Source organism: Anomaloglossus baeobatrachus, chromosome 5, assembly GCF_048569485.1.
Source record: "Anomaloglossus baeobatrachus isolate aAnoBae1 chromosome 5, aAnoBae1.hap1, whole genome shotgun sequence".
NCBI classification, from domain to species: domain Eukaryota; kingdom Metazoa; phylum Chordata; class Amphibia; order Anura; family Aromobatidae; genus Anomaloglossus; species Anomaloglossus baeobatrachus.
Window position 1 is genome coordinate 119,886,846 of NC_134357.1, and position 23,133 is coordinate 119,909,978.

The window sequence follows — 23,133 nt, forward strand, 5'->3', positions numbered from 1 at the left end:
TCTGGGACACCCGCTGCACAGCCACCGAAGCTTCCGCTGCCAGCCACCACAGCTCGCACAACCAGCTGGCCACACGCCCACACAGCGAGGCAGCAGGCCGCCCGCACAGAGAGGCAGCAGGCCGCCCGCACAGAGAGGCAGCTGGCCGCCCGCACAGAGAAGCACCTGGCCGCCCGCACAGAGAGGCACCCGGCCGGCCGCACAGACAGACGCACAGAGAGCCACCCACACAGCGGCTGCCCGCACAGACAGCCTCCCGCGCCAATTTTCCACATCCCGATAAGCTGTATTCGGATTTTAAGACTCACCCCTCATTTTCCTCCAAAATGTTTGGGAGGAAAAGTACGTCTTAAAATCCAAAAAATATGGTAATAATATTTATTCATTTATATAGCGCCATTAATTACACAGCACTTTACATACATTAGCGAAACGGTCCCCATTGAGGCTTACAACCCTCACATGATGATTAACCGTCTAAAGGCCGCTTTACATGCTGCAACATCGCTAGCTGATGCTTGCGATGTCGAGCGTGATAGCACCCGCCCCTATCGTACGGCCGATATGTGGTGATCGCTGCCGTAGCGAACATTATCGCTACGGCATCGTCACACGCACATACCTGCTCTGCGACGTCGCTGTAACCGGCAAACCGCCTCCTTTCTAAGGGGGCGGTTCGTTCAGCATCACAGCGACGTCACTAAGTGACCGCCCAATCAAAGCGGAGAGGTGGAGATGAGCGGGACGAACATCCCGCCCACCTCCTTCCTTCCTCATTGCTGGCGGGACGCAGGTAAGGAGAGCTTCCTCGTTCCTGCGGTGTCACACGTAGCTGTCACGCTTTCCGGTCCCCTGGTCCCATTCTCCGGTCCCTGTGGCCTGCTCCCCGCTCCCCGGCGGCGTCCCCTGCTCACCACTCCAGTCCCGGCCTCCTCGTCCCCGCCTGCAGCCTCCATGCGTCCAGCTCCCCACTCCCGGCGCTCCTCTGCGATGTGGGACTCCCAGCCGGGCGCTCCTGCTTCCTCCTCACCGCTTCCTGGACTGGCTTCTGGCACACGGGCCTCGCGCATGCGCATTAGGGCGCGCGCGCGGTCATTGACCCTTTCTTAAAGGGCCAGCACCCAGAAACAGGATATTGCATAGACAGGTACAGGGTATATAAGGTTTCTCTTTCCTGGTGGGCGGGGCCTGTTCTACGTGTTTAGCAAGCTAGTGTTCAGGTCCCCGTGTTGCTTTGCCTTGTGCTTTACCTTGCATTAACCCTGTCCTGTCTCGTAGAGCCTGTCCTGCCACGCCAGTCGCTCCGAACCAAGTCCATCCCTGGACCCTGACGGTGACTTCGGCGGATGCCCCACCACCTCTGCAGCTCCGCCAGTCTCCAGTCCCTGGCTCCGTTCGGTGACCCGTTCCATCGCTCAGCAGGTTCCGGATTCCGCCTGACCCTACAACCCGGCCTCGGACCCTGAGCCTCGTCACCCGGACTACCGTCCAGAACTCCGTGGGTTCAGCATCATCCACCTTTCCTGCTCCTCTACGGACTGTCCAGCTACCTATAGTGCTTCGGCTGCCGTGCATCAGGACCCTCTGGCGGGGTGACCGGCCTGGCTGCCTCCTCAGGGGACATCGGTGTACGGTCCAGTGCTTCCACCACCCGGACGTAACAGCTAGAACAGGCCATGGATCCCGCCGAAGCACTAGCGGCCTTGCAGCAAGAACTCACACGCCAGCGCGAGACCCAGACCCGCATGCTGAACTTCATGTCTTCTGTGGATACCCGCCTGAACACGCTACAAGCGACGGCCACATCCTTGGCATCTCAGGTTTCCACTGTACAATCCACGGCCACAGCTCCCGTGGCAGCCTCCTCGGATACTTCCAAACTTCGTTTGGCCTCACCACCCCGATACGCCGGAGATCCCAAGACCTGCAGGGGATTCATCAACCAATGCTCTCTCCATTTCAAGCTGCTGCTGCACCTTTTTGCCTCTGACCAAGCCAAGGTCGCGTTCATGATGTCCCATCTAGAGGGAGAGGCACTGGCCTGGATGAACCCCTTGTGGGAGAAGGAGGATCCGGTAACCACCAACATCCAGGAATTCCTGCAGGCATTTCGTGGCACCTTTGACGAGCCCGGACGCGCCTCCGCGTCTGCCTCATCTCTCCTCCGGCTACGTCAGGGGACTCTGACGGTGGGCCAATATGCCATTCGTTTTCGCACCTTGGCTTCGGAACTCGGGTGGAACAATGAGGCCCTAACCGCCGCCTTCTGGGAGGGACTCTCGGGTCGTATTAAAGATGAGCTGGCTGGTCGTGACGTGCCGTCCACCCTGGATGCCCTGATTGCCCTAGCGACTCGAGTGGATCTTCGCTTCTAGGAACGATCCAAAGAAGTGTCCCGCGAGAGGCGTCCGATACGGCACTCCTCCCCACCACAGAAGTTCATCGCTCCCCAGTTGGCGTCACCTGGCGTGTCTACCTCCGAGCCCATGCAGATTGACCGCCTGAAGCAGTCAGAACAACGCCGAGCAGAACGACTAGCAAAGGGTCTCTGCTTCTACTGCGGTGATGGCACACACCTGCTACGCTCTTGTCCCGAGAAGCCGGGAAACTCCAAAGCCTAGGCTTGGTAGGAGAGGCCACCCTAGGTGCTGGGACTCTCTCAGACTCCGTTACCTGGACTATTCAAGTCACTACAGAAGAGACCCGGTTCACGGCAGAGGCGTACCTCGATTCCGGAGCAGCAGGCAACTTCATCCAGCAGGCCACGGTGGATAAGTACCAGGTGCCTGTCCTTCCACTAGAAAAACCGCTGGTGATCGCCTCTGTTGATGGGAAACCCCTCTCTGACACCGTCTCACTGATCACCAAGCCTGTGGAAGTACGGATCGGTGCTCTGCACACCGAGAAGATCACCTTCTACGTCCTCCCGCGCATGTCTCATCAGATCCTGCTGGGACTTCCATGGTTACGGACACACGAACCATCGGTCAGCTGGAGTACAGGTGAAATCACCCGATGGAGCTCCTCGTGTCACGAGAGATGTCTGAAATCCATCCAGCCCGTCCGACACCCTCCGGTTCCAGAGTCTCTACCAGGACTGCCTTCTGCCTACTGGTCCTTCACGGACGTGTTTGATAAAAAGGAGTCAGAGGTACTACCGCCTCATCGTCCCTACGACTGTGCCATCGAGTTACTGACAGGAACTACGCCTCCTCGAGGACGGATATACCCCTTGTCCCCTGCTGAAACACGAGCTATGTCTGCCGATATCACCGAGAGCCTAGCTAAGGGGTTCATTCGGAGGTCCTCGTCCCTTGCCGGAGCAGGGTTTTTCTTCGTCAAAAAGAAGGAAGGTGACCTGCGCCCTTGCATTGACTACCGGGGATTAAACCAGATCACCGTAAAGAATAAATACCCTCTGCCGCTTATCCCCGAACTATTCGATCGGCTCCGAGGAGCCCGTGTATTCACCAAGTTGGACCTCCGTGGGGCCTATAACCTGGTTCGCATTCGCTCTGGAGACGAATGGAAAACCGCATTCAACACTCGGGATGGGCACTACGAGTATTGTGTCATGCCCTTTGGTCTGTGTAATGCTCCGGCAGTCTTCCAAGAACTGGTGAACGACGTGTTCAGAGATCTCCTCTATGTCTGTGTGGTGGTGTATATGGACGACATCCTGGTCTTCTCTCCGGATCTACAAACCCACCGAGAGAACGTGCAGCTAGTCCTCCAGAGGCTTAGAGAGAATCGTCTGTACGCCAAGTACGAGAAATGCATCTTTGAAAAGTCGTCTCTTCCCTTCCTGGGTTATGTAATCTCGGACACTGGCCTGCAGATGGACCCAGAGAAAGTGTCTGCCATCATCAACTGGCCTCCTCCTTCCGGACTGAAGGCTATCCAATGCTTTCTCGGCTTTGCGAACTACTACCGTCAATTCATCCCGCATTTCTCTGCCTTGACTGCACCTCTCTCTGCCTTGACTAAGAAAGGAGCTAATCCTAAGGACTGGTCCCCGGCGGCCGATGCCGCGTTCTGCTCCTTGAAACAGGCATTTGCTTCTTCCCCGGTTCTCCATCGCCCTGAATTGAACCGACAGTTCACCTTAGAGGTGGATGCCTCCTCCTCAGGAGCCGGGGCAGTGTTGATGCAGAACTCCCCCTCCGGAAAGATGGTCACTTGTGGATTCTTCTCCAAGAGCTTTTCGGCACCCGAACGCAACTACACCATTGGGGATCGGGAGCTACTGGCCGTGAAGCTGGCCTTGGAGGAATGGCGCTACCTCTTGGAGGGAGCTGTATACCCTGTAATCATATACACGGACCACAAGAATCTGGAGTACCTGCGGTCTGCCCAAAGACTGAATCCACGACAATCCCGCTGGTCCCTGTTCTTTGCTCGATTTGATTTCCAACTCCATTTCCGGCCTGCGGATAAGAACGTGCGGGCAGACGCTCTGTCCAGATCCTTCGTGCCTGTGGAGTTGGAGGAGGAGACGTTCCAGCCCATCATCAACCCCAGTAAAGTCATTCCGTGTGACTCCTGTCGCTCTAACGCAGATACCCCCTGGGAAAACCTATGTCTCAGATACTGACAGACAGAGAGTCCTGCACTGGGGCCATGCTTCTAAGATCGCCGGCCATGCTGGTCAGAAGAAGACTTGGAGTACGATTGTCCGTCACTACTGGTGGCCGTCCCTCCGTAAAGACGTCGCAACCTTCGTCTCAGCCTGTCCATCCTGTGCCCGGAACAAGACACCCAAGCACCTACCCTATGGACGTCTTCTGCCTTTGCCCATTCCTTCCGTTCCGTGGCAACATATCGCAATGGACTTCATTACGGACTTACCCATATCCTCCGGACACACGGTCATATGGGTTGTGGTGGATCGCTTCTCAAAGATGGCCCACTTCGTTCCCATGGCAGGGCTGCCCTCTGCCCAGGAGCTAGCTGACTCCTTCATACAGCACATATTCCGCTTGCATGGCTTCCCCGCACACATTGTGTCTGACAGAGGAACTCAGTTTACCTCGCGCTTCTGGAGGGCTCTCTGCAAACATCTGGGAGTGTCCTTGGACTTTTCTTCGGCCTACCATCCTCAGTCGAATGGCCAAGTGGAACGGGTCAATCAGATCCTGACCTCCTTCCTGCGCCACTACGTCAACATCCATCATGACGATTGGTCCACGCTCCTACCTTGGGCTGAGTTCTCCCATAACCAGCACATCAGTGAGTCCACCTCCAGCTCTCCCTTCCAGGTCGTTTACGGACTGCAGCCTTCTGTCCCGTTGCCAGTATCCTCGGCTTCCGACGTCCCCGCAGCAGATTCTCTGGTTCGGGACTTTTCAGCCATATGGAACTCTGTCAAGTCGTCCCTAGAACGTGCTTCATTGCGGATGAAGAGACATGCGGACAAGAGGCGCCTGGATCCCCCGTGTTTCTCCCCAGGTGATCTGGTCTGGCTTGCATCCAGATATGTCCGATTGAAGTTACCCTCGTACAAGTTGGGTCCTCGCTACATCGGGCCGTTTAAGATCATCAGCAGGATCAATGCAGTCTCCTACAAACTGCAGCTTCTGGCCACGATGCGGATACCCAACTCTTTCCATGTCTCCTTGCTCAAGCCTGTTGTCCTTGGTCCCTTCTCCGCTGAGGTCGGTACTGCTCCCCCTCCTATTGCTGACGATGACATCTATGCGGTAAGGGATATCGTGGCCATGAAGACCGTGCGAGGTCGGCAATACTTCCTGGTAGACTGGGCGGGTTATGGTCCCGAGGATCGGTCCTGGGAGCCCCGGGAGAATGTTGGCACTCCTCTGATTCGTGCCTTCCTGTCCCGCTTGCAGGGGGGGGGGCGTGGGGGAGGGGGTACTGTCACGCTTCCCGGTCCCCTGGTCCCGTTCTCCGGTCCCCGTGGCCCACTCCCCGGCGGCGTCCCCTGCTCACCACTCCGGTCCCGGCCTCCTCGTCCCCGCCTGCAGCCTCCATGCGTCCAGCTCCCCGCTCCCGGCGCTCCTCTGCGACGTGGAACTCCCAGTCGGGCGCTCCTGCTTCCTCCTCACCGCTTCCTGGACTGGCTTCTGGCACACGGGCCTCGCGCATGCGCATTAGGGCGCGCGCGCGGTCATTGACCCTTTCTTAAAGGGCCAGCACCCAGAAAGAGGATATTGCATAGACAGGTACAGGGTATATAAGGTTTCTCTTTCCTGGTGGGCGGGGCCTGTTCTACGTGTTTAGCAAGCTAGTGTTCAGGTCCCCGTGTTGCTTTGCCTTGTGCTTTACCTTGCATTAACCCTGTCCTGTCTCGTAGAGCCTGTCCTGCCACGCCAGTCGCTCCAAACCAAGTCCATCCCTGGACCCTGACGGTGACTTCGGCGGATGCCCCACCACCTCTGCAGCTCCGCCAGTCTCCAGTCCCTGGCTCCGTTCGGTGACCCGTTCCATCGCTCAGCAGGTTCCGGATTCCGCCTGACCCTACAACCCGGCCTCGGACCCTGAGCCTCGTCACCCGGACTACCGTCCAGAACTCCGTGGGTTCAGCATCATCCACCTTTCCTCTACGGACTGTCCAGCTACCTATAGTGCTTCGGCTGCCGTGCATCAGGACCCTCTGGCGGGGTGACCGGCCTGGCTGCCTCTTCAGGGGACATCGGTGTACGGTCCAGTGCTTCCACCACCCGGACGTAACAGTAGCGATGTGTGCTGCCGCAGAAACGAGGAACAACATTGTTACTGCAGCAGCAACGATAATTGGGAATAGGGGGGCATGTCACCGATTAGCGATTTTGAACGTTTTTGCTATGATTCAAAATCGCTCATAGGTGTCACACACAACGACAACGCGGCCGGATGTGCGTCACAAATTCCGTGATCCCAACGAGATTGCTTTAGCGATCTCGTAGCGTGTAAAGCCACCTTAACAGCCGCAAAACATGCGCATGGTGCTCAAGCACCCTCAGCACTTGGCCAAGTAAGAACAAGCATACTCCCCGATGCTCAATCGAGCATCGAGCACGCTAGCTCAGTCATCACTATTTGGTATCTGTCATTGATTGTAACACTGCCTCTAATAATAAAACTCCTGTAAACTCTTCATGAAAAGACAGGAAGTATGACTGTAAAATAGAAAATTGTAAGATTACTAACTTAATATTAACAAAAAAAATGATTTAAATAATAAGTCATTTGCTGATGACACATTCCCGTTAAACAGCAATTCTGGACATTTTGAAATTACATTTGGCCTCTTGCATAAAAACTGGTCTTGCAAAAGGTTCCAATGATGTTCAAAACAACCAGCCAGAAATAGAAATGAAAGTGATCTGTGATTCCTACAGGCAACACTGCCACCTTTTGATAGCATGAGCCCATTGTGTAATCTGCTGAATACCTTGATGCATTATACTTTTTACCAGCTTTCAAATGTGTGTTCCCTTTAAGTAAAGATGCAATAGCTTAAAATTCATAGCTTTTAACTCCAAAATATTCTAACCTGTTGGTAAAATAACTGAACATCTGCAAGGCCTTAATTTGGAGTTTTTGCAAATTGCTCCATGATAAATCCATTGATGAATCTGAACAGAGATACTTTCTAATTTCACCTTTGTTGCAATACAATGAAATATCTTGACGTTTGGCCCCTCTTCAATATCCAGCCGGACTTCAGCTGTAAACTTTGATATCAGCCTTTTAACCTTTCAAAAGCAACCATTGCAGTCTGACATGCTTTCATCCAGGGGAGCAGAGTTTGGATGGGTTATCATAGTGGTCAGGGACCTTAAAAAGAGGCCCCAGGTCTACCATAGATTCAATACCTATTAGATAATGTCAGAGTCATTATCAGTGTAATGAAGCAAATACAGACTCATGTCCTTAGAGAGTTTGTCCGGTCTAAATCCACAAGTCTGCAGTTCCCCCATGTGTCACTCTATGTGGCTGCGGACTTGTGAATCCTCATATTGCAGGCACTGTGCGCTGTGAGGATTCTCCGGTGTCAGAGCCAGGAATGGGGATCACATGACTGAGTATGTGATATCCAGGCTCTTGGACAGAATGTTTCTGCCCTTGCAGGTTACACTTGCACTTGCCGGAAACAGTTTAGTCAGATTCTGGACGAACGTCTGTCATCTCATAGTCTGTCATGTCATAGTGCGCCTATGAACGTCAGCCCGTGGCCAGCATTTATAGAAGACTGTGATTTCTGCTATATACAGCAATTCTGGGGCATTCCGTATACAGTATAAGTGGTCAGACTATTCTAGGTTCAGGTCCCCTAATGGGACTATTAAAGAGAACCTGTCAGCAGATTTGGGACCTATAAGCTGTGGCCACCACCAGTGGGCTCTTATATACAGCATTCTAACATGCTGTATATAGGAGCCCAGGCCGCTGTGTAGAGCGTAAAAATCACTTTATAATACTCACCTAACGGTCGTTGTGGTGCAGACTGGTCAATTGGGTGTCTCCGTTCTCTGAGTCCACTGCCTCCTCTTTCGGCCATCTTTGTCCTCCTTCTTCTGAAACTGCGGTGCATGACACGTCCTATGTCATGCACACTATCCGGCATTGATGTCCTGTGCAGGCGCACTTTGATCTGCCCTGAGCAGGGCAGATCAAAGTATTGGAGTACGCCTGCGTGGGACCTCAATGCTGGACTTTAAAACGTCAGAATTGTTTTTCACTCTTTGAGTAAAACAAAAACTATACATGATTGGTATCTACGTAATCGTACTGACCGGGAGAATCACACTGCCTGGTCAGTTTTATGGTAAAATAAAAGCTGTGAGCTAAAACTACAAAATAACAATTGTAGAATTTCACGTTTTCTAGCGATTTTGCCACATATCAAATTTTTTTCCTACTTACCATTACCTCATATAATAAAATGGATAGTGTTATTCAAAACTACAACTCCTCCACCTCAAAAAAACAAACTCTCACACAGCTATAGTGGAAGAAAAATAAAAAAAGTTATGGCTCTTGGAATAAGGGGAAAAAAAGGGCTAAACTGAAAAATCACCCAGTCCTTAAAGAGGTTTAATAAATGTTTTAATTTGTACATGACTATTGATGTATATAAATATTTTGCCTTCCACCGCTCTTTTGGTTTCTATAATGGGATTCATACTTTTGTAAGATGTATTTTGTTCTGCAACTGACCTAAACCGAAGACAGTTCAGTCAGGTTTTTCTAAATTTTATTTGCTAGAAAAATGACTAATTCTGTTGTGAAAGCGCCATCAGGACCACCTAGGCTGAGTTGCCAAAGTGAGTATTTTCGCTATATATCCTACAAAGTGGATGGGATTTATATCCCTCTTATGCATACTGTGTTTTTTTACTCCGCGTAAACTGTTTTTGTTTTTTTTTTTTTTTTTAAATCTGCAAAATATAAATTTCTTTTGCGGTAAGTGTTTTTCATTTGCGGGTTTTCCCCATAAACTGCAGATAAACAAATGTGTTTTTAGCGTGGAAATGCCCTAAAAATGCTTGTAAATGACTATCAAATTTTTATCACGTTTTATCAAATTCAAGTAACATGAAGTTTCCAAAACAAAGCAGTTTTATTTAAAACATGACATAAAAATTAACAAAAACTGCCGGTGAAAAAAATGCCATAAAAACACGTAAAAAAAAACCACACTAAGGCCTGTTTCACACGTCAGTAAAAAACACAGATGTTCTTTACTGACATGTAAAAAACGCCTATGTCCCTCCGTGTTCCGTGATTCACGACACACGGTGGTTGTCCATGTGCAATCCGTGATAAGTGATCCGTACTCCGTGATTGCATATGGACGTATGCTCACCTGTCCCCGCTCCTGCTGTCCATGGTGCTGAAGTCTAAAGTTCTGTAGCATCCGCCCATCGCTCTCTGCAGCTACTTCCGGGTCGGCTCTGGCTACATTCATGAATATGCATGAGCCGGCCAGGAAGCTGCAGAGAGCACAGGCTGCACCGAGCGTCGCTGGAAAGGTGAGCTGAAAATGTTTATTATTTTAAATGTCCGTGTTTTTCTGGTACGTGTTTCATGGATCACACCATAGTGTGGTCCATGGGACATCAGTGATGCCAGAAAAAAACGGACTTGTCTCTGTGCGGCAATCACGGACACGCGTGTTCGCCATTGATTATAATGGGTCTGCGTGTGTCAGTGATTCTGGTACGTATAAAAATAAAAGCACAAACGTCCCAGAATCACTGACGTCTGAAACAAGACATGCAATGGAAAAAAACACAACTCACGTGATACCTGACGTATACTACAATAAAAGCTGCTTTTTCTTTAGTAAAAGGAGTAAATCAAACTTCTATCCCACAGAGATATATTTCTTAAACCATATAATAATATTTTTTCTTTAACAGTTCTATAATGTTTTTTATATTTCAAGAAGCACGTGGCAGTCTGACAAGAGACCGGCAGCAGTCGAGCGTCTATGACCCATTTGTTGGGATGAAAACCCCAGGCCAGCGAGAATTAATCACATTACAAAATCATGTGAAACTAGGAGTTAAAAGTGTGGAGGAAGCTGTACTGGAGTTTAAAGAATGGCAGATGAATCAAAAGAGAAGATCGGACTCATTCAAATTCCAGCAGGCAAGTACTCTGCATTATACCATATAGAGGAAAGCGAAATCACTTATCTGGGACAGGAAAAATACCAGCTAATTTGGATTAGAAAAATATGGATAGAATGTATTTCCTTCAGCCATTAAAATGAAGCTTTAATTTTGGACTCACTCCAATATACAATTGAATAGTAATTTGAGGCTTTTCCAATATAGTTATGAGAAAAAATAAGTATTAAAAGAAAAATATGTTTTTATTAGAGATGAGCGGAGCCATGGAACTTTAGGTTCTCCAGGTTTAGTCGAGCTTTAGTTAAAAATTTGGTTCGGTACCCATACTTGACTCCAAACCCCATGTAAGTCAATAGAGACCCAAACGTCTGTGCTGTTAATTGGTCGTAGTAAGGACTAGGGGGCTGCAAAAGGAAGCAAAATGGGGCAGTTTCCCTGCAAACATGTGGATATGAAATAATGACAAAAATAAGTCATAGGCTACTATCTGTTTTTGATAACCAGCACAGGTAAAAGAGAGAGCTGCAGGCTCCAACCCTCAGCAATTTGTTTTACCTTGGCTGGGTATCAAAAATACCCAGCGCTGTGCTTGGAGTTGCTCAGTGCGCGGCCCAGTGCGAGCCGTTTGCAGTCTTTGACCGGCTTGCACTGGGTTTAACAGCGTGATCATATATAGTGTGCACCACACAGATAATGGCTGCCCACCCCCGGAAATATTTCATTTATGGCTGGCTGCATGTGGATGGAGACCCAGACTGCCAATCAGTGACTGACAGTGACAGTGAAGTTCAGCTCAATCGGACTCCAGAACTGAACTTTAAGAAAGTCCGTCTGTAATCCACCGAACCGAACTTCCAAAAGTCTACTGATCTCTATTGGTATTATCAGGGTAGGAAAGGCCATGCTTATTTGGCCCCTCCCAACCTGAAGATGGCAGCCTACAGCCGCTCCGGAAGTGGCACACCCGTTAGATGCGCCAATTTTGGCACTTTACCCGGCTCTTCCCAATTGTCCTAGTGACTGTTGTCAGCTGTGAATTGATAGCTGACATCAAGCACAGGGGTTAGTAATGGAGAGGTGTCTAAACTAACCCAGCAAATATAGCTTTAAAAAAGTCAAACACACAAGTGGGAAAAGTTTATTTGAATAAAGAGTCACCCACATGTGTTGTGAATGTCAGTTATGCTTTAGCTGCTGTGAGGCTCCCTCTTGTGGCCAGGAATGGTTTGGACAGAGACCAGGTGTGCTGGAGCAATGGGCGTTTGCATTGCTAACTCTCTGCCTATTTAAACCTTGGTGTGCTAGCAGGCTCAGCCGGTTGTCATTTGTTCTTTAGTTTACCAGCCTTCTCATCTTGCTCCAGACCACATCTACCCCAGATAAGTGCTTGGTTCTTTCTTATGTTGTTTTGTTCTTTTGTTCTTATCTGGGTTTGTCATTTACTGTGGTTATTGTCAGTTCATTAGCTTGCAGGAATCTTCCCTCACTGTGCTTAGCTGGGAAGCTCCCTGCAGCTATGTTTGGAGTATTGCTCCTATACGTCCATGTGTTTGTTGCTTCTTGAATTTGTAATTGTTCCTGCTTTCTGTTCATTGGTTTGACAAGAGCGCCTGATATAGGACGGAGTTCAGATCATGCGATCTGAGGACTTTTTGTACTATCAGGTATTTGGATTTTTGTAGGGTTTTTCTCTGGCCACCATCAGCCCCTTTCCTATCCTTTCCTATTTAGTCAATGGGGCTTCACCTTTGCTAATCCTATCATCCATCTGTGTATTGTGTTTTCCTATATCACTGTAGTCTTTGAATGTGGGGGGCTTGCTATACCTTTGCGGTCTATTTCTGAGGCAGAGAGCTATTCATCCTTCCTTCCTTTAGGATAGCTAGTTCTCCGGCTGGGTTCACGGTGCATAGGATGTTAGTTCACCTCTCAGCTACTTCTAGTGTTGATAGTTAGTAAGGGGATGGCAGCCAGATTAGTTGCCAATGCTCTTGTCACCTTTTTGCCAATGATCTATTGTGATCTTCCATGGTTCGGGATCATAACACACATGCCCGTGTTCTCCAATTTATTACTTTAATCCTGGCAGCACCCTGGATATACCCAGACCTCACAACCATTCTATACTACTGAGAAGGATTCTCCCATAAGAAAAGGTTTGAAACAAGGAGCAGACTTAAAACTGCATATTAAGTGATCTTAACATATGTAAAATCATGCTGCCATGTCAAAGGTATCCATAGCCTTTACATTTCTCATCAAGGTACATAATGTAATGTATTTATTTTAGAGAATTGCCTGCAAGGCTCTACTTTTCCATAATCCTCTGCTGCTTCAATGTCAGCTACTGCAAGAGATAAATTATTTAAAACAGAGATTATTAACCTCAATAAATACAGAATGCAATCTATGCAGTATGTAAGTTTATACATTCTGTGTGGGGGTATAGTTTGGGGGTATATAAAGTGTCAAAATATATATATCTACCACCCGAATCATCTGAACCCTTCCTTTTATACCAGCAGTTGGGAACTAAACCAATAAGAACTAATTTGATATATTATAGTGTTTATTGTTCCCGGTATTGACAAAGATAATCTTTTATTAAAATAAAGCTTGTAACATGTTCAGCAGGTCTAGCTTTTCTAACGCATAGAATGAGCTGTTATCAGTGGAAGCTACATCTGCTGTGCTAGGTCCCCTGGAAAATAAAAACTACAAAAGTGGCATAAAGCATTGTAAAGTCACAATATTTTTGTGGAACACGAAAAATCTTCGGTATTTGGCGTTTTCATGTCACTTTGGATCAGCATAGCCAACATGGGAGTAAGAGCCAGAGGGGCACTGGGCATGGTCACATCCACCCGATTCATGAAAATAGCAGTGTTATTTACCCCAGAAATGCTACTCCAGTGCCTGACTAGACGCACTCATCGCTCAGAATGAATTCAGTGTCTCTTCTACTCCACCAAGACTTGTGTAGTGTGCGCTTGCGCTACTCCAATCTTAATGGATCGGCCCAAAGTGTTTTTGTAGTGGCTTTGTCTTATATGATATTCAAAAACTCTGATAAAGCATATAGACAGTGTTGTGACATTTTTATTGTCTTACAAGGGAGGTATTAGTTCACCTTAAAGAAACTTGCTTAGTATGGAGTCTGACAGGTAGACTATTTTTCTCAGAGAATGAAGAAAACTCACAAATACGAGCAAGGCCTCTTTCACATGTCCGTGCAAAACACCCGCGTTTTGCATGGTCCGTGGTGTAGGTGCGCATGTGGGTGCCTGTGTCCATGTGTGTGTGTTCAGCATGTACTGTCAGTGTGCTATCCGTGGAACATCCACATATCACATGGACAGCATGAGCTGGTATACTTACCTGTCCCTGGTGCTGCTGCTGCTTCAGGGTCCGCGGTGCAGTGAATATTCATGAGCATAATGAGCGGGCCTGGAAGCAAGTGACAGCAGCACGGAAGACAGTAGCGATGGAATCAGGTGAGTATAGCAAATCATTTAATTTCAAAGACTCATGTTTTCTCTGGTACATTTCACACTGATGTCACATGGATCACATCAGTGTGCGGGCCGTGTGACACCCGTGCTACCAGAGAAAAACGGACATGTGCAAAGAGACACATTGATTTTAATGGGTCTACGTGTGTTCGTGTTTACGGTACATGTAAAAACAAATGTCACTCGTACCAGAAACACAAACATATTAAAGGGGCATAGATGAGTTTTTTGGAATTTATTCCTCATCATGTTGCAATGCTTGTTAACGATTTAGTAGAAATTGATATGTGTGTGTAAGAGGTGGGGTCTGTGTAGAGGGGGCTCAGCATCTGAGCTCCATCCACACGTGGTAGATGATGGCTGTGTTACATTGCTCAAATCTGTCTCTGGTAACTGATAGGAGAGTAGCGATAAGTTCTTGGTACTCCTTATCGATCAGATTATCACAGGTTCAATACTCCTAAGAAAACAAAAACAAAACATGTATATAAAAAAGATAGAGATTGAAATTTGAATCACTGCTTCATTTCTCCCATTAAAAAAAGGAACCCAAAAATTAAATATTTGGTATTGCCACATCTACAAAAGTATGGTCTATCAAAATACAGTATGGTTAATTAACCCATCCAGTAAATTATATAAAATGAACTAAAACCAAAACGACAGAATTGTGACCGCATACCGCATGCAAACATAGCTCTTTTGATGGAAAATAACTACACAAACCAACTTTTTTATTTTACAAACTTCTGAATTTTACAACTACATTAACCAAAAAATAAAAAAGTCATTACTCTAAAGGGCGCTTTACACACTGCGACATCGCTAGCGATGTCGCTAGCGATAGCACCCGCCCCCGTCGTTTGTGCGTCATGGGCAAATCATTGCCCATGCTGAACAATATCGCTAGGACACGTCACCCATACTTACCTTACTAGCGACGTCGCTGTGGGCAGCGAACAACCTCTTTTTTAAGGGGGAGGATCGTGCGCCGTCACAGTGATGTCAAACAGCGACCTGCCAATAGAAGCGGAGGGGCGGAGACCAGCCGCATTAACGACACGCCCACCTTGTTGCCGGAGGACGCAGGAATGCTGTTGTTAGTCGTTCCCAGGGTGTCACACGTAGCGATGTCTGCTGCCTCAGGAACGACGAACAACCTGCGTCCAGCACCAGCAACGATATTTTGTAAATGAACGACGTGTCAACGATTAGGTGAGTATTTTTGATCGTTAGCGGACGCTCGTAGCCTTTAAGGCCACTTTACACGCAACGACATCGCTAACGAGATGTCGTTGGGGTCACAGAATTCGTGAAACACATCCGGCCTTGTTAGCGACGTCGTTGCGTGTGACACGTACGAGCGTCCTCTAACGATCAAAAATACGAGGTGGGTGTGTCGTTAATGTGGCTCGTCTCCGCCCCTCCACTTCTATTGGCGGGCCGCTGTGTGACGTCGCTGTGACGACGCACGAACCTCCCCCTTAAAAAAGAGGTTGTTCGCCACCCACAGTGACGTCGCTAGAAAGGTAAGTATGTGCGACGCGTCCAAGCAATATTGTTCGCCACGGGCAACGATTTGCACGTGACGCACAAACAACAGGGGCGTGTGCGATCGCTAGTGATGTTGCAGCATGTAAAGCGCCCTTTAGATAAAGAGGTGGTAAAAATGCAAATATAAAAGCGAAAATTGGCTGCAAAGACAGTGGGTTCAAGTGTCACACAATGATTTATAGGCTAGATACCTCTCCTCGGTAGAACTTGCAATATAGTTTATTTTGTTCTGAGAGACAGCTAACTTGTATAATTAGGGTCTTTCTCATACAAAAGTAAAATTAATTAACATAATGAATACATGTATTTACCGTAAATATACATTACATAACATATAAAAGGTAGAATTATATTTTAAAGGGAATCTTTCACCAGGTATTTGCTACCCCACCTGAGAGAAGCATGATGTAGGGCAGAGATCCTGATTCCAGTGATGTATAATTTTATGAACTGTGTATTTTTGATAACTCACTGTTTTCTCTGCTGCAGATCTACCAGTTCTCTGAATGCTGAGCTCTGTATAACCCTGCCCACACCACTGATTGGCAGCTGTTTGTGCACACTGTGCATAGGCAGAAAGATGACAATCCACAGCATCAGGCCCCCTTCACACGCACGTGTCTCCGGTACGTGCTAGGTCCGTGCCCGCATGTACCGGAGACACAGGCACACGTAAACCCATTAAAATCGATGGGTTTATGTGCACGCACTTGTTCAGCCATTGGCCCTTGCCTCCATGTGGAGCACACGTGTGCCCGTGTGCTCCATACGAAGGCATGTCCGTTTTTCTCCGGCAGCACGGGTGTCACACGGCCCGCATACGGACCACACGGATGTAGTGTGGATGCGGCCCCGTGTGACACGCGCCGGAGAAAACTCACGTGTCAGAGAAAAAAATAAATCTTTATAGTCACCTTCTCCAGCCCTCCTGTCTCTGCGCTGCTGTCACTTGCTGCTGACCGCCGCTCATTATGCTCATTTAATATTCACTTCACTGCGGCCGGAAGCGGCAGCAGCGGGGAGTCAGCAGGGCTGGAGACCGAAGTTCAGCACCACGGACAGCGACGCCAGGGACAGGTGAGTTGAAAGTTCTCGTTCTCCGTGTGTTATCACAGATAACACACGGAGAACACACATAGCCATAAACACGGCTAACAGAGGGTAAAACGCACCTTTGACGTGTCCGTGAAACACGTGCGTGGTTTTCAGGAACGTGTGAAGGGGGCCTGACACAGAGCTCTAAAATATGGAGGACCACATTGCAGCAGGTTGTCATGGGAATGGAATGACTAGACATGGACACCTAGGCTGGCCCTCAGACTGGGGACCCTGCGCTGTCCCTTAACTCAGAGGTACGCTTGATGGTAGCGACATCTGAGCCACCAACATGACCCTGACTCCTGTTCAAGCCCTGGTGTAACTCCCCTGCCCCCAGGGGTAAGCCAGGACCATAGTCACAAACCCCACAACTAAATATGAAGAGGGGAAGAACCAAAACGCATTCACATGGCAAACAAACACAAAGGAGCCACAAAGCATGCACAAGGAAACTAATGTAAAAGAGAGGACGTAAACTAACAACTGGGAAACTTCTGCACCACACAGTGTAGCACACCACTGATCATCAAAATATTGCATCACTACAATAAGACGAAAATCGCTGCACAAGCTGGAGCTATTATCGGCACTGAGCACCAGGATTCAGTACCTTAGGCCTAAAACACACGTACGCAAAAAAAAGTGCTTGTGAGACGGTCCGTTTTTTCGGGTCCGTGTTCCGTTTTTTTGGGGCGTTTCTCCGGTACGTATGGCATCCGTGTCATGACGTATGCGAGCCGTGTGTACGTGTAAAATGTCCGTGTTTGTGTGTAAAATGCCCGTGTATGTGTACGTGGAATGTCCGTGTGGAATGTCGGTTTGTGTGTTGCACAATGTCGTTGATACATGTCGGCTGACAGCAGACAGAGTTGCGCGATGAGAATGAACTTGGGTGAACTTCACCTGACTTCATTGTCATGCCGCGGCTCTGTCTGTGTGCCGCGTACTGATTAGCGGTCACCTGTGAAGGATTCACCAGTGACCGCTAATCCCCCGAGTGACTGAAGTGAGCAGCCCTCTCTCATACTTACTGCTCCCCGATCACCAGCGCGGCGAGGAACAGCTGTGCAGAGAATACGCGGCAACAATTACTTTGAATATGCCGGCCGCTCATTAATCAATCTCGTATTCCCTACTTTCCCCACCCACAGACGCCTGTGATTGGTTGCAGTCAGACACGCCCCCCATGCTGAGTGACAGCTGTCTCACTGCACCCAATCACAGCAGCCGGTGGGCGTGTCTATACTGTGCAGTAAAAGAAATAAATAAATAATTAAAAAAACCGGTGTGCGGTCCCCCCCCATTTTAATACCAGCTAGATAAAGCCATATGGCTGAAGGCTGGTATTCTTAGGATGGGGAGCCCCACGTTATGGGGAGCCCCCCAGCCTAACAATATCAGTCAGCAGCCGCCCAGAATTGCCGCATACATTATATGCGACAGTTCTGGGACTGTACCCGGCTCTTCCCGATTTGCCCTGGTGCGTTGGCAAATCGGGGTAATAAGGAGTTATTGGCAGCTCATAGCTGCCAATAAGTCCTAGATTAATCATGTCAGGCGTCTCCCCGAGATACCTTCCATGATTAATCTGTATGTGACAGTAAATAAACACACACACACCCGAAAAAATCCTTTATTAGAAATAAAAAACACAAACATATACCCTGGTTCACCACTTTAATAAGCCCGAAAAAGCCCTTCATGTCCGGCGTAATCCAGGATGCTCCAGCGTCGCTTCCAGCTCTACTGCATGGAGGTGACCGGAGCTGCAGAAGACACCGCCGCTCCTGTCACCTCCACGCAGCTAATGAAGGCAATAGCGCGATCAGCTGTATTCAGCGTTGGCCGCGAGTAACCTCAGTGACAGCTCAGCTGCAACCAATCACAGGCGTCTGTGGGTGGGGAAAGCAGGGAATACGAGATTGATTAATGAGCGGCCGGCATATTCAAAGTAATTGCTGCCGCGCATTCTCTGCACAGCTGTTCCTCGCCGCGCTTGTGATCTGGGAGCGGTATGAGCTGGGGGAAGAAAAAAACCGAGCGCCAATGTAAGTATGACTGAGAACAGCAGAAAAAAAGGTAAGTATACTGAATTTAATTAAAAAAAAAACCAAAAAATAAGATCGCTAGTGTAAAAACGCACACGCACGAAACGTGCTGAACACGGACATAGACTAAAGCCGGTCCGTGCCTGCGTGCTGCCGGCCAAAAACGGACATGTTGTCCGTGTAGAAAAGCGCACACACGTACTTACCTCACGGACACACGTTCCGTGCGATTTTACGTGTGTGTGCCATCTACCATAGAACAACATGGGTCTCCGTGTGTACGTGTCTCCGGTACGTGCAAATACGTACCACACACGTACAAATTAAACGGATGTGTGTTGCGGGTCTTATATAGGAAGGAAAAGGCTGTGATTGGTAATTAGCAACCTGAGCTCTCAGCAGAATTACCCAGGTCAGCAGGAATTAACTCCTGCAGGACTGAGGAACAGTGGTTGTGAAACAGCCAACGCCCAGCTCTGGAAATCAGGGGGTTTGCCCCTACATTATGCTGCTATCAGAATAGGTAGCAAAAACCTGGTGACAGATTCCCTTTAAGAGATGCTCAAAAGCTAAACTTCCAGTCTACTATATTCCCAAAGTCTTACCTAAATAGTTCATTGCAAGTGAAGGTTTATTTTGGCAGCCTGCTTATACAGACTTTATGTCCCATGTAGCAGGTGCACTTACTTTTATGAAAATATCTATAAGGAATGACATACAATGTGTTATCATCTACAAGTACATGGATAAGTCATGATATCCATGGCTGGTATCTAAGAGGATAGGCAGAAGCAGCCTACCGGGAGGGTTTTGTTGATTGCTCAGTCAGTAAGCATTACATAAATGATACTTTAGGTATGAAGCACTTTTACTGAGGACAGAAGCAGCATTGAAAGCTTATGTTGTGGGGTTGTAATTGTAATCTCCATATTTCTGTTGTATGTAATATAAAGCTAGAAGGAAAAAAATAACATTTATTCTTATTTTCTTTTAGGAAAACTTAAAAAAGTTACGCGATAGTATAAACCGAAGACGTAATGAAAATAAAATAGGAAAAACTACAGGTAATTGTGTTTCAGATGTCAAGGAACTAACCCAATAGTTTGCTATGTAATCCAAAAATATCATGCTGTAAGGGTTAACACACAGATTTCAGTGATGTGTCTCATATCATGCTCCGTGCTGTTGTTTACCTGCAATGATTGTTTTAGCACTGTTTGGCCTACATCAGCTACAGCAGCTGACATCCCCCCCGTGATAAGCAGCTCACTGTTTGAAGACATTGTACATGCAGAGCCTGATGTGGGCGGGGGCAGCTTTCTCAGGCCTGCTACATGCTAAATCTAAAAACATTGTGCGTGCTAGAATCACTGCATTCAGTAAACTAAGTGATACATAGTTGGATTCAGAGACTATCAGCCTACATCATGCTGCTCTCAGATGAGTTATCAAAAATCTGCTACCAGATTTCCTTTAACCCCTTTACGACCCAGCCTTTTTTCACCTTCATGACCGGTCCAATTTTTTCAATTCTGACCAGGGTCACTTTGCGATTATAACTCTGGAACGCTTCAAGGGATCCCAGTGATTGAGATGTTTTTTCATGACATATTGGGCGTCATGTTAGTGGTAAATATAGGACGATATTTTTTGTGTTTACTTGTGGAAAAATTGGACATTTTGCAAAAGTGTTCACAATTTTCAAATTTTGAATCTTTACACCATTAAACCAGAAAAATATATCACATAAAATAGTTATTATATAACATTTCCCACTTGTTTACTCTACATCAGCACAATTTTGAAACATAATTTTATTTTGTTAGGAAGTTAGAAGTGTTCAAAGTTTATCAGCGATTTCTAATTTTCTCAACAGAATTGACAAAAACATTTTTTTTTTTGGGACCACATCACATTTGAAGTGACTTTGCGAGGCCGAGGTGACAGAAAATACCCAAAAGTAAACTTTTCTCAAACTGGTGAAAGCCACATCCAAGAAGCTTATTAACCATTTAGGAGCTTCACAGCAATTAAAGCAAAGTGGAAGGAAAAAATGAAAATTTTACTACTTCCAATAAAAATGTTACTTTAACCCCAAATTTTGCCTTTTGACAAGGATAACAAAAGAAAATGCACCGATACCCCATATGTGGTGGAAAATTATTTTTTGGGCGCACAACAGGGTTCGGAAGGGAAGGAGCGCCATTTGAATTTTACAGTGCACAATTGTCTGTAAATGCTCAAACAGCGGAGCTCCCCCACAAGTGACCCCATTTTTGAAACTAAACCCCTCAAGAAATATATATAGATGTTTGGTGAGCAACTTGAACCCCCCCGAGGCTTCACAGAATTTCATAACATTGAGCCGTGAAAATTGAAAAAAACATTTTTACCACAAAAATGTTGCTTTAACCCCAAATCTTTCATTTTTACAAGGGTAAAAGGCGAAAATGCACCATACAATTTGTTGTGCAATTTCTCCTTAGCATGCCAGTACCCCATATGTGATCAAAAACTACTTTTGATGCACAGTGTAAAATGAACAAGTGAAGGAGCGCCATATTTGAGTTCAAATTTAGTTGGAATGGTTTTTATTTGCCATGTTACATTGGCAGAGCCCCTGAGGTACCTAAGCAATGGAGCTCCCCCACAAGTGACGCAATTTAGGAAATTAGACCCTTCATATAATTTATCTAGATGTTTTGTGAGCACCTTGAATACCCAGGTGCTTCACAGAATTTTATAACTTTAAGCCATGAAAATGAAAAAATACATTTTTAGCTACACAAATGTTGCTTTAACTCCAAATTTTTCAATTTCATAAGGGTAACAGGAGATAACAGACCATTCAATTTGTTATGCAATTTCTTCTGAGTATGCCAATACTCCATATCTCCTCAAACACTACTTCTGAGGCACAGTACAAAGTGAAGAAGGGAACAAGAGCCATATTTTAGTTCAGATTTGATTGTAATGCTTTGTAGGTGCCATGTCACATTGGCAGAGCCCCTGAGGTACCATAACAGCAGAAACCCCCCAGAAGTGACCCAACTTTACAAACTGGCCTAATCAATTAATTCATCCAGAGGTTCAGTGAACATATTGACACTACAGGTGTGTCACAAAATTTTATATTATTGGGCGGTGAACAAAAAAAGTTAAAAGTTCATTTTTACCACTAAAATGTTGTTTTAACCCTAGATTTCCAATTTTCACAAGAGGAATAGGTAAAAAATGCCCCATAATGTGTTACACAATTTCTCCTGAAAATGGAAATACCCCACATGTGACTGTATAGTACCGTTTGACCACACCGCAGGGCTCGGGAGGGAAGAAGCGTCATTTGATTTTTGGAGCATGGATTTTCCTAGAATAGTTTGCGGACTTCATTTACAGGGCATTTAAGTGCCAAAACTGAAGAAATCCCCTCAAGTGACCGAATTTTGGAAATTACACCCCTCTGACAATTAATCTGTGGATACAGGGATGATTTACTCTCTGGAAAACACCTACTGTATGGTGTCAAATGCAGTAAATGTGGCAAAATTAAAAATTGCAAATAAGTCCTTGTCATGCCCAGTATATTGTAGTGCTCGTACATTGTGCCCAGCTTGCGCTTCTGTAAACCTGCACCCCATACATTTAAGTGGGCTCTCCTCACTGCAACAGTGCCAAACATGTGGATGCTAACTGTGGTTTAGGCACATTGTAGTGCTCAGAAGGGAGGGGGGCATTTGGATTTTTATGCCGTTCACGGTGCGGTATAAATGATTAGGCGCCTTTATTCCTCTGGTCAGTACGATTACAGCGATATTAGGTTTATATTGGGGTTTTTTAGGTTTATCTACTATCACGCTAAAAATGTTTTGTTTGTTTTTTTTTTACAAAATTAAGATTTTTTGATCATTGAATTTTGAAGCTATAGTTTTTTTTTAATTTTTCTGCCAACAGTCATGTGACGGCTTGTTTTTTGTGGGATGAGTTGGAATTTTTATTGGTACCATTTTTGGGCCACATAATACCTTTTGGTTGCTTTTTATTTCCGCTTTTTGTGAATCAGTATCAAGAAGAAACAGCAATTGAGGAATTGATTTATGTTTGTTTTTTTACGCCTTTCACCATGTTGTGAACGCGATAAGAGGTTTATTCTTTGGGTCAGTACGATTACAGCGATACCACATTTATATATTTCGTTTTAGTTTTTGCAGCATTTTTATTTATATATGAGTTTTGTATCGCGTTTTATTCCACTTTTTTTTTCCAGCTGTGTGATGAAAAGACATTTTGCTACGTTTTTCAGCACATTTCTTTATGCTGAAAACTCCCCCCTCAGCTTACACT

General features: G+C 46.8%; 1 protein-coding gene across 2 annotated transcripts in view; it reads left to right on the plus strand.

The window, feature by feature from the left end:
* The window catches only part of PIK3AP1 (phosphoinositide-3-kinase adaptor protein 1), a 235,529-nt gene that overhangs the window by 188,527 nt on the left and 23,869 nt on the right, over positions 1-23,133 (plus strand). For both annotated transcript variants that reach the window (XM_075347214.1, XM_075347216.1), the window contains 2 exons: positions 10,391-10,596; positions 19,787-19,856. In XM_075347214.1, coding sequence (XP_075203329.1) covers positions 10,391-10,596; positions 19,787-19,856 — 276 coding nt within the window. The remainder of the gene's footprint in view (positions 1-10,390; positions 10,597-19,786; positions 19,857-23,133) is intronic.